At 37.5% G+C, this 15,702-nt stretch overlaps 1 protein-coding gene across 1 annotated transcript; it reads left to right on the forward strand.

The window, feature by feature from the left end:
* Nucleotides 1-1,211: 1,211 nt before the first annotated feature.
* Nucleotides 1,212-2,458, forward strand: LOC148855581 (lignin-forming anionic peroxidase-like). The gene is made up of 3 exons (XM_088986659.1): nucleotides 1,212-1,453; nucleotides 1,551-1,742; nucleotides 1,867-2,458. Exons 1-3 carry the CDS (start codon nucleotides 1,226-1,228, stop codon nucleotides 2,422-2,424), a joined length of 978 nt encoding a protein of 325 aa, XP_088842785.1. The 5' UTR covers nucleotides 1,212-1,225; the 3' UTR covers nucleotides 2,425-2,458.
* The last annotated feature ends 13,244 nt before the right edge of the window (nucleotides 2,459-15,702 follow it).

A 15,702-nucleotide genomic window follows, 5' to 3' on the forward strand; every position in this document is an offset into this window, starting at 1 on the left:
TTTACATTGATTCAAAGTATAAATCTTATCCATTCATTTTTCACTTTAACGTCTCTGTCAAACACTCACACTTTACCCTCCAAGGAGTGCACCCTTTTTTTAAGAAAGCGACACAAACCAGTGCCCTGCAGAATTGTGAGACGTCACAGACTCTAAACAAAAGTTAATTTGACTTTTGACTTTTGATGAACAGCTAAGGCTTGCCCAACCACAGGAGGTCAGAGTTTGACCAATCATCTTCTTATTGGCTGATTAAACTATATCAAGATTTTGCTTAGGACCTTAGCTTTTACTTTTTAATTTTGTCTCTGACGTTTAATGCATGTGATCCGTTAAATAAAGGCTACTATGTAGAATTCCTCTTATTTTATCCGAAGAAGAATGCAGGGCTCATTCGAGTTCCAATGGTCAACAGTTTTATACATAATTAATACTGGTTAATCAAGATATATACACAATGTCAATGTAACATATATACATGTGGATCCAGTTCTGATGAGGATTTGTACACCTAGCTATCATGAAGCCTTGACGTGTCATACCATGAATCGTGCATGTTTATTAGCCCAACATGCTACCATCGGCATTGATCTGGTGCATTTTATTAAGGGCCCCGTTTGGGGGAGCTTCAGCTAAAGCCGGTTCAGCTACTTTGAAGTTGAAGCTGAAAGATTCAGCCCAACATGTTTATTGGGAGTGTCCTCTCTTTCCAATTTCCACCAATACAATGGAACGCAGCTATCAGCGTTGAATACACATTTTTTGGCTTTTTGACTTTCCAAACTTGTCAATTCTAATATATTAATTCTGAACTTTAGCTTAAATTTTAAGAAAAAACCATGAGAAAGAACAGAGGGACACATATTGAGATCGTCTCACATCTGCGTTGAGTTACATTAAGCGTTGTAATTAATGAGGGTAAGTTAAGAGAATGGCTGAATGAGTCATGCAAAAGAAATTCAACAACCTTTGATAATAACGCGTTAGCCGACTCCTGACCAGTTCATCAGTCACCTTGAAAAACTACTACGTGAATACTCTGCCTATAAAATGAGCTTTGCATTCGTTCTTGCTCATTGCATTGCGTTCTTGTTTTATATATCGTTTCTACACATTCATTAGCTGCTTGAGACGAAGCATTTCCCTACTATTTCTCCAGTTCTTTAATTTGTGTAATCTCTTGATTCTTTAGAGTGGGAAAGACAGTGAGATTGGGTTGGTAGATATGGGTTCAAGAAGATGTTCAGGCATCTCCCTAACTTGTATTGTTGTTACCCTGTTTCTGGTATCGTCAACCACGCCAACTCAAGCACAGTTGACGCCTAGCTTCTACGATAATTCGTGTCCTGGGGCACTCAACACCATTAGAACTGTCATCCGATCTGCTGTCTCAGCTGAGCGGCGAATGGCCGCATCACTCATTCGCCTTCATTTCCATGATTGCTTTGTTCAGGTACTTGTGATTGTTCCTTACGTTCTTTCAATTCTTTATTCTTCCAAGCATGATAAATTCTTGCTCTGACCTTGTGATCATGGGCTTTAATTTCCAGGGTTGCGATGCATCAATTTTACTTGATGATTCTTCTTCAATCACAAGTGAGAAGAATGCTCCCGCGAATAAAAACTCAGCCAGAGGTTATGAAGTCATAGACAAGGCGAAAGCTCAGGTGGAGAACATTTGTCCGGGTGTTGTTTCATGTGCAGACATCGTCGCAGTTGCTGCACGGGACGCATCTGTCGCTGTGAGTATTTGATGATATCTTCTGATAAAGAATATATGTTTTGCTCTGCATATAAATGTATAACTTTATAGCTTCTTAATTCAGAATACACTAATAACTTGTCATTTATATTTCTGAAAATCAGGCGGGAGGCCCATCGTGGACCGTGAAGCTTGGAAGAAGAGACTCCACCACTGCAAGCCCAGACCTAGCTAACAGTGACCTTCCAATCTTTACAGCAAGCCTTGACACACTTATCGGCCAGTTTGCTAAGAAGGGTCTTAGTGCAAGAGACATGGTCGCCCTCTCAGGTTCACACACCATTGGACAAGCAAGGTGCCTGACATTCCGAGGCCGGATATACGATAATTCCAGTGACATTGATGCTGGCTTTGCAAGCACAAGAAGACGTCGTTGTCCTACTGACGCCTCAGGGGATGGCAATTTGGCCCCTCTCGATTTGGTCACACCCAACTCTTTTGACAATAACTACTTCAAGAATCTGATCCAGAGAAAGGGTCTCCTTCATTCTGATCAAGTTCTCTTCAGCGGAGGATCAACAGACAGCATTGTCACTGAATATAGCAAGAGCCCTAATACTTTTAAATCAGATTTTGCATCTTCCATGATAAAGATGGGCGATATCAATCCTCTCACAGGCTCCTTGGGGGAGATAAGGAGGTTGTGCAGTGCAGTTAACTAATTAAATTATCCTAACATAAGTTAGGATGCATTTAAGTTTTATGTACCAAGTGTTTATATGAGTTTTTTTTTTTTTTTTTTCCTTCAGTTTTCTTTTCTACGTTTTTCCTCTTGAAATATAAGTTGTAAACTCTCCAAAAAGAATGTTAAATTGATTCGTTTTCCAAGTGTGATGTAATAATTTTACCGTCTCCTTCCCACGCAGCCTTTAAGACTCTAAAATACATCAGAGAACATGAAAAGATATTGCATTATTATTGCATTATTAAATCTGATAAGTACATGAGAATTTAAAGAAGAAGAAAGAGACAACCCATTCAAACTCCAACTGTAACTAATCGATCTTATCCTAATCTAATCTCAAAAACTCCATTTCAACATAACCACTTGATCATTATATCACTTGAGTCAACATGACAACAAGCCACCACGGGCCAGTCCGAAATGGGCCAGAAATTAACCGCCAATAAAAACCACATTGGGCCAACAAAATGCCTATATAGATAGGGCCTCTAGGATCCAAAATAGAAATGCCTCAGTGGGCTTAAAAAGAAAAAGAAAGAGCTGAAAATAGGCCTTAATGGGCCTCAAATGAGTTATCTTGAAGAAGACTATCAATAGGCAATAAGAATAGGCCTTAAGTCTCCACAATTGACATGGATTTGACAGATCTATCCTTTGTGGTGAGAAGCCCAAATAGGGTTTTTGTTCTTTACTTTTTGACAGACTCTAGAATGGGAATCTCATTCCCTATCCCCCAAGAATGGGAATCGAAAATCCATTCCAGCCAAACAAACAGTTGAACCAATTCTTATTCCAGGAAACCAAAGAGATCCTTAGTTTGAATGTTATGTTTAGTAAAGAGTTATAGATTCAAATCTTATAAAAATTAATTTTAGATCATTTTTTACATGATATTGATAACAAATTCATTTTAGTTTATTAGTAAATTTATACAAAAATACTGATTATTTTCTTAATGATGCTTAATATACTAATTCAATCCGAATTTGATATATAATCAACTGACAAGATTCAATTAATCTGAATCTGAATATGCATCAATCAAATTTGGATATTATATCGATTCGATCGATTCATTTGTTAAGTAAGGTCTCTATACTCGGTGTGGGTATGATTCTTCATATAATACATGTGATAAAGCTCTGATAAGGTCTCTATATATGCAAGTCAAAGTGTCAATACCTTAAAAAAAAAAAAAACATTTAGAAAGGGAGTCAGGAATTGCTGAAGTGCTCTCACTGTGACCAACCGCTACAAACAGAAACTACCATTAAAAAAATTGCAACATAGCTATATAAGTGTTTGAATGTTTAAGCTACAAAATACCAGAGCCACTTTCCAGCCTAAATTCCATTCTTCCATCGATCAAAAGTTGGATCAATTGTATCCACAAGTTTCTTTTTACATGTTTTTAACATTAGTTTCAAAAGCCAGCATTTTCTTTTGTGATACTTGACAAAGCAAGCACCAGAACAACAACATAGCTTCTACGTACCAACCAGTGCAATTACTTGTTTTCTTTCATCTTTAGTGGTGTCTTTACTGGATTTGGTAAGATGGTTATTGTAATTCAGTAATGGAGCGAATTACGTGCTTATCCAGCATATATGAGTTATCGAAATGTTGGAATCTTACTGATGTAGACCAGTTGAACAATGTCGAAGCATTAGGGTGTAGGCTAGGTTGTTAAGTCAATTAAATTATAAGGGTGAAAGGCCATTATTTAATTAGGGTTGTCAAGTGTGAGAATGACCACTTTAGGATCATATTATGTCCACTCCTCTCAAGACCCCAGGTAGCTGGGAATCTGGGAACCTGGGACCAACATTGCATATATATAATGCATGGTTCCACTCTTGAACCGGATCTTGAATTTTTGTTGCATATTTAAAGCATCAAGAATCAACTTTGGAAAGGTTCAACTCTTGAAGAACGCCAACCTAAACGATTAGCAACTTTAACCTGTGTTGTCAGACTCAGCCAGGCAGTTGAACCAATGACCCAGCATTGCAAAGACCTTTTCATAGAGCCAGGAGTTTCCTCTTGGTAGGAGGTAAGAGATGATGGAGCCAGGAATTTTCTCTTGGTGGGGGCAAGAGATGAGTTTTCTCTAGGTGAAATTTTCTATAGTACATCTATCTGGTGAGTATTATCCATCTAAAATTTAACCAAAAAGTTCAGTTTGGAGTTTATCTTAAGGTTAGGGCTAAAATATATAAACCCTATTATTTAACTTCAGGTTCGGGTAAGATTGAGGCATTGTCCAATCAAATCCTACAAAATGAACTTAAATAAATAAGTCATTCTATTTCAAGCCCCACCTAAAAATCCAAGCAAATTGAGATCAATCCCCAGTTCTAATTTTCTTCTTTTTTTTTTAATAAATAAGTCATTCTAACCTGATTGTCCGTATAGGGATGATCTATAGGGAAGAGTTTCTTTTCTATCTTTTTTTTTTTTTTTCTTTTGGGGGAAACCCTAAAGAAGACAACAATTGATAGGTTGCATATATATATATATATATAGACCTATTCATGGGCCGGGTGGCCAGACGGACCGGCCCGGTCCCCGGATGGGCTTGAACAGGTATATAGGCCCGCGGGCTTAATCTTGGGCCAAAAAGCCTGGCCCGCAATAAATTCGAGCCAGGCTTGAGATTTGCCAAAATAGCCTGGCTCGAGCCCAGTCCGGCCCGACCTATAAGTAAACCTAAAAACCCTAGTCGAATACCCCTCTTTTTTTCACCTCTTTCCCTTCTTTTTCCAATCAAATTCTTCTTCTCCACATCCTCTTTCCCTTCTTTATATATTTTTTTAATATAAATAAATTTTGAATTTATATATTTTTTAATGTAAATAAATTCTGATTTATATTGATTATTGAATAGGGAAAATTTCTAATTTTTTTATTAGGTCGGGCTTCGGGCTCGGGCTTCAGGCTTTTTATTAGGGCCGGGCTCATGCCCAATTTGTTGGCCCGTTGGTCGGGCCGGGCTCGGGCTCGGGCCTAAAATATTTCTGTTAATGAAGAGTAAAAGCCCGGCCCGAGCCCAGTCCAGCCCGGCCCATGAACAAGTCTATATATATACATATATATATATATAAAGTGAGAGAGAATGATTACGAAGGTAAGCTTTACAATTATAGAAAGTGAAAGCAAAAAGCAAAGAATAAATTTACAAGGAAATAAAATGGGAAACATGACTAGCTATGAAACTTTGCAGTACATAGCCTGTCTTGGAATCCTTGCAAGGTTCAACCAAGGCTTTGTGGTCATTGCACCCTTCCATGTGAGCTCAACATAACAAGTCAATAGTATATTTTCTTTGAGAGGAAAAAGACATTCGTTGATATGATGAGCTTCAATACCAAGAAAATAATGAAGAGTGCCAAGGTATTTGGAAACAAAAGATCACCCCATAACTGCTATAATTGTCTAGACCATAGAAGTATTAAAACCCATAATAATAATATCATCAACATAAATTAAAACATACAGAGGGAAACTGATAAGAATGAACTAAACCTCTCATACCAAGCTCGAGGAGCTTGTTTGAGGCCATAGATGGACTTCTTCAATCATCAAACATGATTTGGATGATCTAGATGAGAAAATCCTAGAGAGGTTATTGCATACAAACAGTTTCTTGTAGAGAACCATGAAGGAAGGCATTTTGTATGTCAAGTTGATGAATAGACCAAGTCTGAGCATAGTAAGAAGAACGTAGATAGTATTAGGTTTGACTAATGGACTAAAAGTCTAAGCATAGTCAATGCCTAATCGTTGATGAAATCCTTTAACAACAAGTCTTGCCTTATATATGCTTATAGAACCACTAGGGTTTCATTTTATGCGAAAGGCCCACTTTAAACCCACTAGATTCATGGTCTTGTATAGGTGTTGCAAGCAAAAGCGATGGTTTGCACCATGCATGCAAACTAACACCCCATCAACTATACTATGCCACCAATCAATGGGTTTGTTAGTGTTAGTTATACACGTAATCCAATCAAACAACGTATACAATCCATGTTAACATACATATTTTCTGCCTATTTGACATAATAATCCATCTTTGTGAGTCATCAATAGCCAATGCATCCCTAAGGTCATTCAAGAACCACAACCAGCTTTCCTTGTTCTCAGCCTCCACAACAGAACATGCAATAGGGAATATGCCATTATTCCCATCAAGGTCTACAACAGAGAGTATTACTCCTATTGCACCAGTTTTAGTGTGGTAACCATCCAAGTAGGGGTGAGCATTATTCAGTTAAAACCGAAAATTCTGGTTAGGCTTTTTTGGTTTTTGGTTACTTTAGTTTGGTTATTCTGGTTTTGTAAAATTTTGGTCTCTCTCTCTATATTATATTTTATTATATTATATATTAAAATATATAATTAATTATATACATTGTATTATATATATTTTTTAATATATAGTATATATTAAAGTATATATACTGTTGAAAATTGGTTTTAATCGAAAACCGAACTCAAAATTTCGATTTCGGTTATTCCAATTTTTCAATATTTTGGTTTTGGTTTCAGTTTTTCATTTAAAATTTTGATTTATTCGGTTCAATTTTTAACTGAATAAACTGTTTGCTCATCCCTACATCCAGCCCAACAATTTTTATACACCCCTCCAAGAAACCATTCTTTGGTCTTGTAAGGCAGATGAACACTCTCTTGAAGATGCCAAATGTGTCATCTATTGTAGGAGTGCAAGTCGAGCGGGTTAGGCTGAGTTTATGGTCAACCCAGGCCCGACCCTAAAATTTGGGCTTAAGGCCGGAGCCTGAGGCCAAGCCCAATTTTCCCAACCCGAGCCTAGCCCACCATGTAATTTGATGCACTTGTGTTGGGCTCGAACCCGAGCCTGGCTCGGATTGGTCAATGAACCCACTCTAAAATTATACATATATAAATGTATTTATGCAAATATACATACACTCAGCCTCTTATTCTTCTTTCTCTTTATCTCCACACTAGTAAACCTGCACTTCTTATTCTTCTTTCTCTTTATCTCCACACCCTCTACCACATAGTATTGCCTTAAGGCTTTCCTAAACTCCTTCATAATTGCAAAATCCATTCCCATAAGGAATTTTGGATTTGAAAAATCAAATTCATGTGGAGCTTATCAATTGTCCCTTCTCAAACCAGATTCCCCTCAATCTGGCTTGTCATAATCACTCACTGGTTCATAATTTGATAAATCAGTTGTAGCCCCATTTCCATCTTTGTTAACAACACATGCTACACCAGCACCATCATGCCATGTTGCTATGTTCTCTTCTTCATTCACTGGTGTACCACCATCTTGCACACCCTCAATATTACCTACTACACCACCAACACCCTCAACTTCCAACCCATCACTAGCACCATCCAACCTCTCACCATAATACTGTTCTTCATGAGTTACATCACCCTCAGTTTACAACACATCACCATCACCATCTAGCCCCTCACCATAATCCTATGCATTATCAACTACACCACCATCAGCTTCAATCCCATGACCAACACCATCCAACCAATAATCAAATACATGTTTCTGATTATTTATACAAGCATCATCATCTTCTAATCAATCACCAACACCATCCAAACCTTCACCATAATCATGTTCTTCATCAACTACACCCTTAAAACCATCCCACTGAACACCATCATCTAAAAAAAACTCCACAACATAACAATGACCATCACCTTCAATTTTATCCTCTCCTTTCCATGGCCACCAACATTCACATCTGGTACACTACATTTGTCATCCACACTTACACATTTAACCTCTGTATAACATAGAATACTATCTCACACAAATCACCATGGATGACAAACATAACCAATATGTCATTCCCACAGCCCAACAACTCTAATTTCTCCTCTAATTCCCATCCTAGTATCTTATAGTTTATAGTCACCATACTTAGGAGGTACCCCACCCAATATGCAGAAGTCATCAACAATGTCTAAGTAGCATATCCAGTAGGCACTATTAATGTTATCCCCAAATTCCAAAATCAATCACAATATCAATTCTTAAAATTCAATGTAACGTCTCTTGTGTTGAATGCTGATTGGTTTATTTACCAAATTGCTTGAAGGTTGCACATTTACTTGGCTTAAAAGAAGCAGCAAGTCTTCTCAAGATAGCAATTCAGGTTATACTCTCTCTTAATCTATCGAGCATCATATTGGAGTTTGATAGCAAGTCTTCCTCGTACCTTTCTTTGAAACTAAGTATTACAGTATCAGTTAACATCTAAATTAATTTGATAGCAGAGATGGCTGACTTAAATTTGACAATTCTAATATGATTTTCAGAAATTATTGGCATCTAGAAGCCTTGGCTTTAAACACAAATTTTCTAGTGTCAGGTAAAATCCTTCTCTTTAGTTCATTCCTATTGTCTTATGATGAAGTTTGTCATGAATATGATGCTCTTATGATTTTTGTGTTGAATGGGGGTCTTGGAATGGATGGATGATGAGAGGGAGGTACCCTCGGACATAAGGGTGGAATGGATTAATGAATGCATACATTGGACTGCTTTTTTCTTTGCAGGTGACTTTACCCCTGAACCCACTCCCCATAACCACTGCAACCCACCACCGAAAACTGGCACGAAATCAGCCACGAAACTATCAACCTTGATCCATACCATTGCTGTAATTTGCAGTAAAAAACCTACTCAAACTCAATTCAAAACCTCACCCCTTGAACCCTTCCATCTGCTGTATTTTTGCAGCAGAAGACCAGCCCTAAAACCATCATTATCGACCCATCTAAGAGCTAAAAACCAGCCCTGAAGCCAAAACTATCGACCGTGACCCATACCATTGCTGCAATTTGCAACAGAAAAACTAGCGTGAAACCATCCCCGAGCCCACCTTCATCCCGTCCGCTTACTATATTTTTGCAGCAAGTTTTCGGATCTGAATCCGCTCTCGGAAACCCACGCCATCACTGCAATTTGCAGCAGAAAATCGGCGTGAAACAACCACGAACCTGCCTTCCTTAATCCGTCTATCTGCTGAATTTTTCTCAATAGTAACCAACCTCAAACTGGCTCCTGGTAACCCATGCCATTGCTGCAATTTGTAGCAGAAAACTGGTACAAAACCAACCCCGAACCCACCTCCGTTGACCCTCCTGTCCACTGAATTTTTCTTAGCAGAAGCCAGCCTCAAACCTGCTCCCAGTAACCTATGCCGCTGCTGCAATTTGCAACAGAAAATTGGCATAAAACCAGCCCATGCCCACCTTCTTAAACCCTCCTATCTATTGATTTTTTAAGTCAAAACCAGTCTAGAACACCACTCCAGGTAACCCGTGCCGCAGTTGCAATTTGTAGTAGAAAATTGGTGTGAAACCAGCCCAAACCCAACTCCTTAAACCCTCTTATCTACTTAGTAGAAACCAACCTTGAACCCGCTCCCAGTAACCCGTGCCACCACTACAATTTGCATCAGAAAACTGACGCAAAACTAGTCCCAAACCCACCTCATTTAAACCCTTTACCCACTGTGTTTTTTTTCTCAAAGCAGAAAAACAGACCTGAGCCACACTCCCTCCACCTCAACTTGCAGTATGAAACCAGATCTAATCTACCCAGACTTGAACCCAACCTAGCTGAACCTAACTTCACCTAACCCAACCTATTCAAACCATTAACTTAAACCTAGACTCAACTCAACTTAACCCAACTTAGCCTAGCTGAACCTGACTTGGAGTCCACAATTTTAGAATTGAAAGATGCTTTTGATGGTTTGCGGATGATAGTAATAGTAAAAAAAAAATTATGATAGAGAAAACTGAACTGATTAATTTTTCTGATGTTTTTCTTTGATAATACGAAGCAGTACAGAAGGGGGATTTATATAGAAGACGGAGTCGGTTGAAAGTGAACCGACGTACATGAACGAAGACTCATTAACTCACCTTGGGAGAGGTATCGACAGACTTTGGAACTGATTAATTTTGGAAGATACAACGACTTGCATCGGAATGAAACAAACATTGAAAAGAGGCTTAACTTTTCTGTTATTCGAGGGGACTGATTCACCGAACTTCTGAAAATGTGAAGCAACATTTAATACTCCTCCTTGGTGCACATTTCAGCAACTCCAATCATGTCTCGTAACAATTCGAACTTCCCTTTTGGTAGAGCCTTTGTGAATATGTCAGCTAACTGTTCTTCAGTTTTGCAATGTCTGAGCTCTATTTCTTTGTTTCTTTCTACTTCTCTGATAAAGTGATACTTGATGCCAATATGTTTGGTTCTACTATGAAATATGGGATTCTTTGCCATTGCAATAGCAGATTTGCTATCGTAGTAGATTTCAGTAGCACCAACTTGTGGTTCTCCCATGTCATCAAATATCCTTTTGAGACATATAGCCTGGCTCGTTGTTATTGTTGCTGCAATATATTCTGCTTCAGCTGATGATTGGGCAGTAGTTGCTTGCTTCTTTGAAGCCCAAGAAAGTATCACTGATCCAAGTGTGAAAGCATAACCAGATATACTTTCCTTTTCATCTACCGAACCTGCCCAGTCACTGTCGGTGTAGCCAATGAGATCAGAGTCATGTGTGACTTTGTACCAAATTCCATAGGTCTTTGTTCTTTACAAATACCTTAGTATTCTTTTAGTTGCTCCATGATGAACTTGACTTGGATTCTGCATGAATCTTGATAGTAAACTAACTGCATACATGATGTCTGGTCTTGTAGTAGTTAATAGAGAAGACTTCCAATCATATTTCGAAATTGTGATTCATTTGGCTTTGGTGAGCCATCTTCCTTTTTGAATGCTTTAGTGTGTCTAATGGAGTGGAGACTGTTTTGCACCCCTCCATTTTGAATTTTTTCAAAAGAATTTCTGTATACTTCTTTTGTGAGATGAATGCCCCTTCTTCTTGAGTTATTTCAATTCCAAGAAAGTAGTGCATGAGGCCTAAATCAGTCATCTCAGAAGTCTTCATCATGTCTTCTTTGAACTTCTTGACCATCTTCTCATTATTTCCAGTATAAATAAGATCATCAACATATAGAGAAACAATGAGAGTGTCATTTGTACCTTGAGTTTTGATGTAGAGTGTTGGCTCACTATAGCTCCTCCTGAATCCTTGCTCCAAGAAGTAATTGTCAATTCTGTTGTACCAAGCTCGTGGAGCTTGTTTTAAGACATAATGCCTTCTTTAATCTGAGAACTTTGTCTTTTTGTCCTTGCACCACGAACCCTTGAGGTTGCTCCACATAGATTTATTCCTTAAGATAGCCATTGAGGAATGCAAATTTCACATCAAGTTGAAAAATTTTCCATTTCTTCTGTGCAGCAAGTGTTATCAATGCCTTGATTGTGTCAAGGCGAGCAACTAGAGCAAATGTCTCATTGTAGTCGATACCGTATTGTTGTGAGTATCCTTTGGCAATTAGCCTTGCTTTAAGCTTCTGGATTGAGCCATCTGAGTTAAGGTTTATCTTGTAGACCCACTTAACTCCAATAGTGTCTTTGTCTTGTGGACAATCCACAAGTTCCCAAGTCTCATTTTTTTCAATTATTTTTATTTCTTCATCCACAGCTTTTCTCCAATTTTCTTCCTTAAAAGCTTCTTCAAAGCTTTTTGGTTCTATGATCATCAAATTGCATGTTTCATATATTTCTGTTAAGGATTTAGTTCACCTTGGTGGTGAGTCCAGAGTAGACTGTAAAACTTGTTCCAGTTTCGATTGTGTTGGCGAACTGATTTGATCATGATCTTCTTCAATTCTTTAACTTGGTAATAGAGGCAAGTTGATAGTCTTTCTTTCAACTTCTTTTGTCTCCCAATTGTATGCAGCATACTCGTCAAAGCTTATGTCTCGATTGATTATGAGTTTTTCTTTCCTTAAGCTATAGACTCGATAGCCTTTTGATTGAGTGCTATAGCCTAAGAAAATTCCTTTCTCAGTCTTCTCATCTAGTTTGCCTCTTTTATCTTGTGGGACATGTGTATAGCATATGCATCCGAAAACTCTGAGATGCTTTGCTGATGGCTTTTGCCCACTCCAAGCTTCAATTGGTGTCCTATCTTGCATAGCTTTAGTAGGACATCTGTTGAGCAGATAGACAGTAGTGCTTATTGCCTCTGCCTAGAAAATTTGGGGAAGATCTTTTTCCATGAGCATGGCTCTTGCAGTCTCTATAACTGTTCTGTTTTTTCTTTCGGATACTCCATTCTCTTCTGGAGTGTCCCCGACTATAAGTTGATGCTCCATGCCTTCATCTTCACAGAACTTGTTGAATTCATTGGAAGTATATTCTTTGCCTCTATCACTTCTTATGGTCTTGATGTTGTGACCATAAGAAGTTGATGGCTTTGCTTCTTAACACGGGCTTTGAATTTTTTTAAAAACATCAAAAGCCTACGATTTTTCTCGCAAGAAATAAACCCATATCATTCTAGTATAATCATCAATGAAAATGATGAAATACCTATTTTGATTATTTGATGTACGCATTGGACCACGAACATCTGTATGAATTAACTCCAATGGCACTTTGGCTCTCCAAGTTTTGCCAGATGGGAAGGGGTGTCGATGTTGTTTTTCGAGCATACACCCTTAATAGACATTGTTGAACTCCTTGATAGCTGGTAGGTCACGCATCATGTTCTTTTGCTAAAGATTCCTTAATCCATGAAGATTAAAGTGTCCGAATCTTCTATGCCATACCCATAACTCGTCCACTTGTGCTTGCATTGCTATATAACTAGCATCTTTCCATTGAATGGGGAAGCATCTGTTTTCTGTCATTTTTGTTTTTTGCAATTTCAAGGGACTTGTCTTGTTTGTCATAGATTGTGCAAGAGTTTCTCTCAAAATGTAGAGAGTAACCTCTTTCTATCATTTGAGGACCAAAAGTACATTGTTTGGTGTCAACAACAATGGTGCTTTTGCCGGTTGCTTCCATGAAGTCGTCATTACCAATTTTGACTTTTGTCTTGATTTTTTCAAGACTATGGAAGATGCTTTCATTTTTAGTCATGTGGTTACTACACCAACTGTCAAGATACCAAGTATCATTTTTCTCTTCTATTGCAGAATGACAAGCATAAAATAGATTATTTTTCTCATTTTTCTTTTCTGAAAAAAATAGCTTGATGGATTTTCATGAATCTACAAACTTTTTCCACATGGCCAAATTTTTTACAGTTTTGGCACTGTGGTTTTCCTTTGAACCAGCAATCTTTCTCCAAGTGGTTTCTCTTCTTGCAAATACCACATGAAGAATACTTGTCATTATTTTCTTTTGGTTTTCCTTGTGACTTCCTTCCATCAACTTTTGGTTTATCAGACTGGAGATTAACTTTAGACTGAAAGGCAGCTTCAACTGAATTTTCATTCTACCTATCACGCCTATTTTCATGTCTCGAAAGAGCCCATCAATTCAGTTGGTGATAGTGTTTCTAAATCCTTTGTTTTTTCTATGACCAAAGTTATTGAATCATATCTCTCTATACAAGAGATTAAAATTTTTTTGACTATTTTCTTGTCAGAAATAGTCTCCCCATAGGCTCTCATTTGATTTACTATTTCTTTTATTCTAGAATAGTAATCTTTTGTAGCCTCATTATCCTTCATCTTAAGATTTTCAAAATCCCTTCTACACTTCTGCAATTTAACAGTGCGTACATTGACAGATCCTTGAAACTCTTACAATGTATCCAATGCTTCTTTTGCAGTTGATGCGCCCTTGATTCGAGGAAATATCTCCTTAGCCATTGCCTGCTGTAAGCAGAGTAGTGCTTGACAATCCTTTTGTTGATTCTCTTCATAGATCTTCTTTTGATTTGCTGAAAGAGTAGAGGCATCTTCAGCAATGCAGAATCCTTCCTCAACGATTCTCCATAAACTTTGTGACCGAAAATAGGTCTTCATTTTGATGGACTAGAAGTTATAGTTTTCTCCATTGAAGATTGGAAGAGAAAGGGTGGAACAATTGACTTCTGCATACATATTGTTTAGAAGAACTCACACCCAAGAGATTGACCGAACGGGCTCTGATACCACTGATGGTTTGCGGATGATAGTAACAGTAAAATGAAAAAAATTATGATAGAGAAAACTGAACTGAGCTTAGTGGATCGAGAGAAAAAATTGAAGTTGTGTTCTGATGTTTTTCTCTAATAATACAAAGCAGTATAGAAAGGGGATTTATATAGAAGATGGAGTCGGTTGAAAGTGAACCAACGTACATGAACGAAGACTCATTAACTCACCTTGGGAGAGGTATCAACAGACTTTGGAACTGATTAATTTTGGAAGATACAACGACTTGCATCGGAATGAAACAAACATTGAAAAGAGGCTTAACTTTATTGTTATTCGAGGGGATTGATTCACCGAACTTCTAGAAATGTGAAGCAAAATTTAATAGCTTTAAATCATATCTGTTTTTTTAAACTCAGGGTTTCATGATCCTTTCCATGTTGGCAGTCCATCCATACTCTCCGGTAGCCAAACAACAAGGAGAGACCACCACATAGTCTGACACTACAACCTTCTCAACCTTATCTCCCAAGACATCTCTTATCACTTCGTAGAGACCTTTGAACTTTTCCCTCAAGGTACTATTGCATGGCCTTCATTCTTGTTAATATTACAAACCCACATACAATTATTTTTATTTCATATTTCTTGTTATATATAATTAGATAGACAAAAACTATACCTATTTACTTTGTTTTTTTTTTCTTTTTGTCGCTTTTCTTTACACGTTGTAGAGGAAGAGAGGATTGGATGAAGACTATAAAGAGCATTTTGTTTCTTTATATGTTAAAAGGAATTTCTTTTGGATTATATTTAATTTTATTTATTGGTTGTCAAAAAAGAAGTCATCTAGTGAAAAGGAAGAGCGAATATAATGATGGCTGAATGCTGTGTTTTTCGTTTCTTTTTATTCTTGAAATGATGATGGAAGTCAATTGGAATTATTCACATTTTATGGATAATGTGTATCTTTTGGATGAAATATACAGGTTTTATGATTTGATTGAAGAATATATTTTCATATAGGTGTGTTAATTGGAATTTTTATGAAACAATATTTGCAATATATTGCACTTTAAAAAAAAAAAAAGTTGGAACTTTTTTAGAGGCGGCCAAAAGTGCCTCTAAATGTCAAAGGCATACAGCTTTAGGCATACAGCTTTAGAGGCAGCTAAAAGTGCCTCTAAAAAATTGAAACTTTTTTAAT

Source organism: Nelumbo lutea, chromosome 4 (genome assembly GCF_056320005.1).
Source record: "Nelumbo lutea isolate HS-2025 chromosome 4, American lotus-T2T, whole genome shotgun sequence".
Taxonomy (NCBI): Eukaryota; Viridiplantae; Streptophyta; class Magnoliopsida; order Proteales; family Nelumbonaceae; genus Nelumbo; species Nelumbo lutea.

What these genes read in the sequence shown, in the direction of transcription:
- LOC148855581 (XM_088986659.1), top strand. Translation starts at nt 1,226, where the DNA reads ATGGGTTCAAGAAGATGTTCAGGCATCTCCCTAACTTGTATTGTTGTT. An exon ending in TCCATGATTGCTTTGTTCAG is followed by an intron (nt 1,454 to 1,550) that starts GTACTTGTGATT and finishes TTTAATTTCCAG; the next exon opens with GGTTGCGATGCATCAATTTT. An exon ending in CACGGGACGCATCTGTCGCT is followed by an intron (nt 1,743 to 1,866) that starts GTGAGTATTTGA and finishes TCTGAAAATCAG; the next exon opens with GCGGGAGGCCCATCGTGGAC.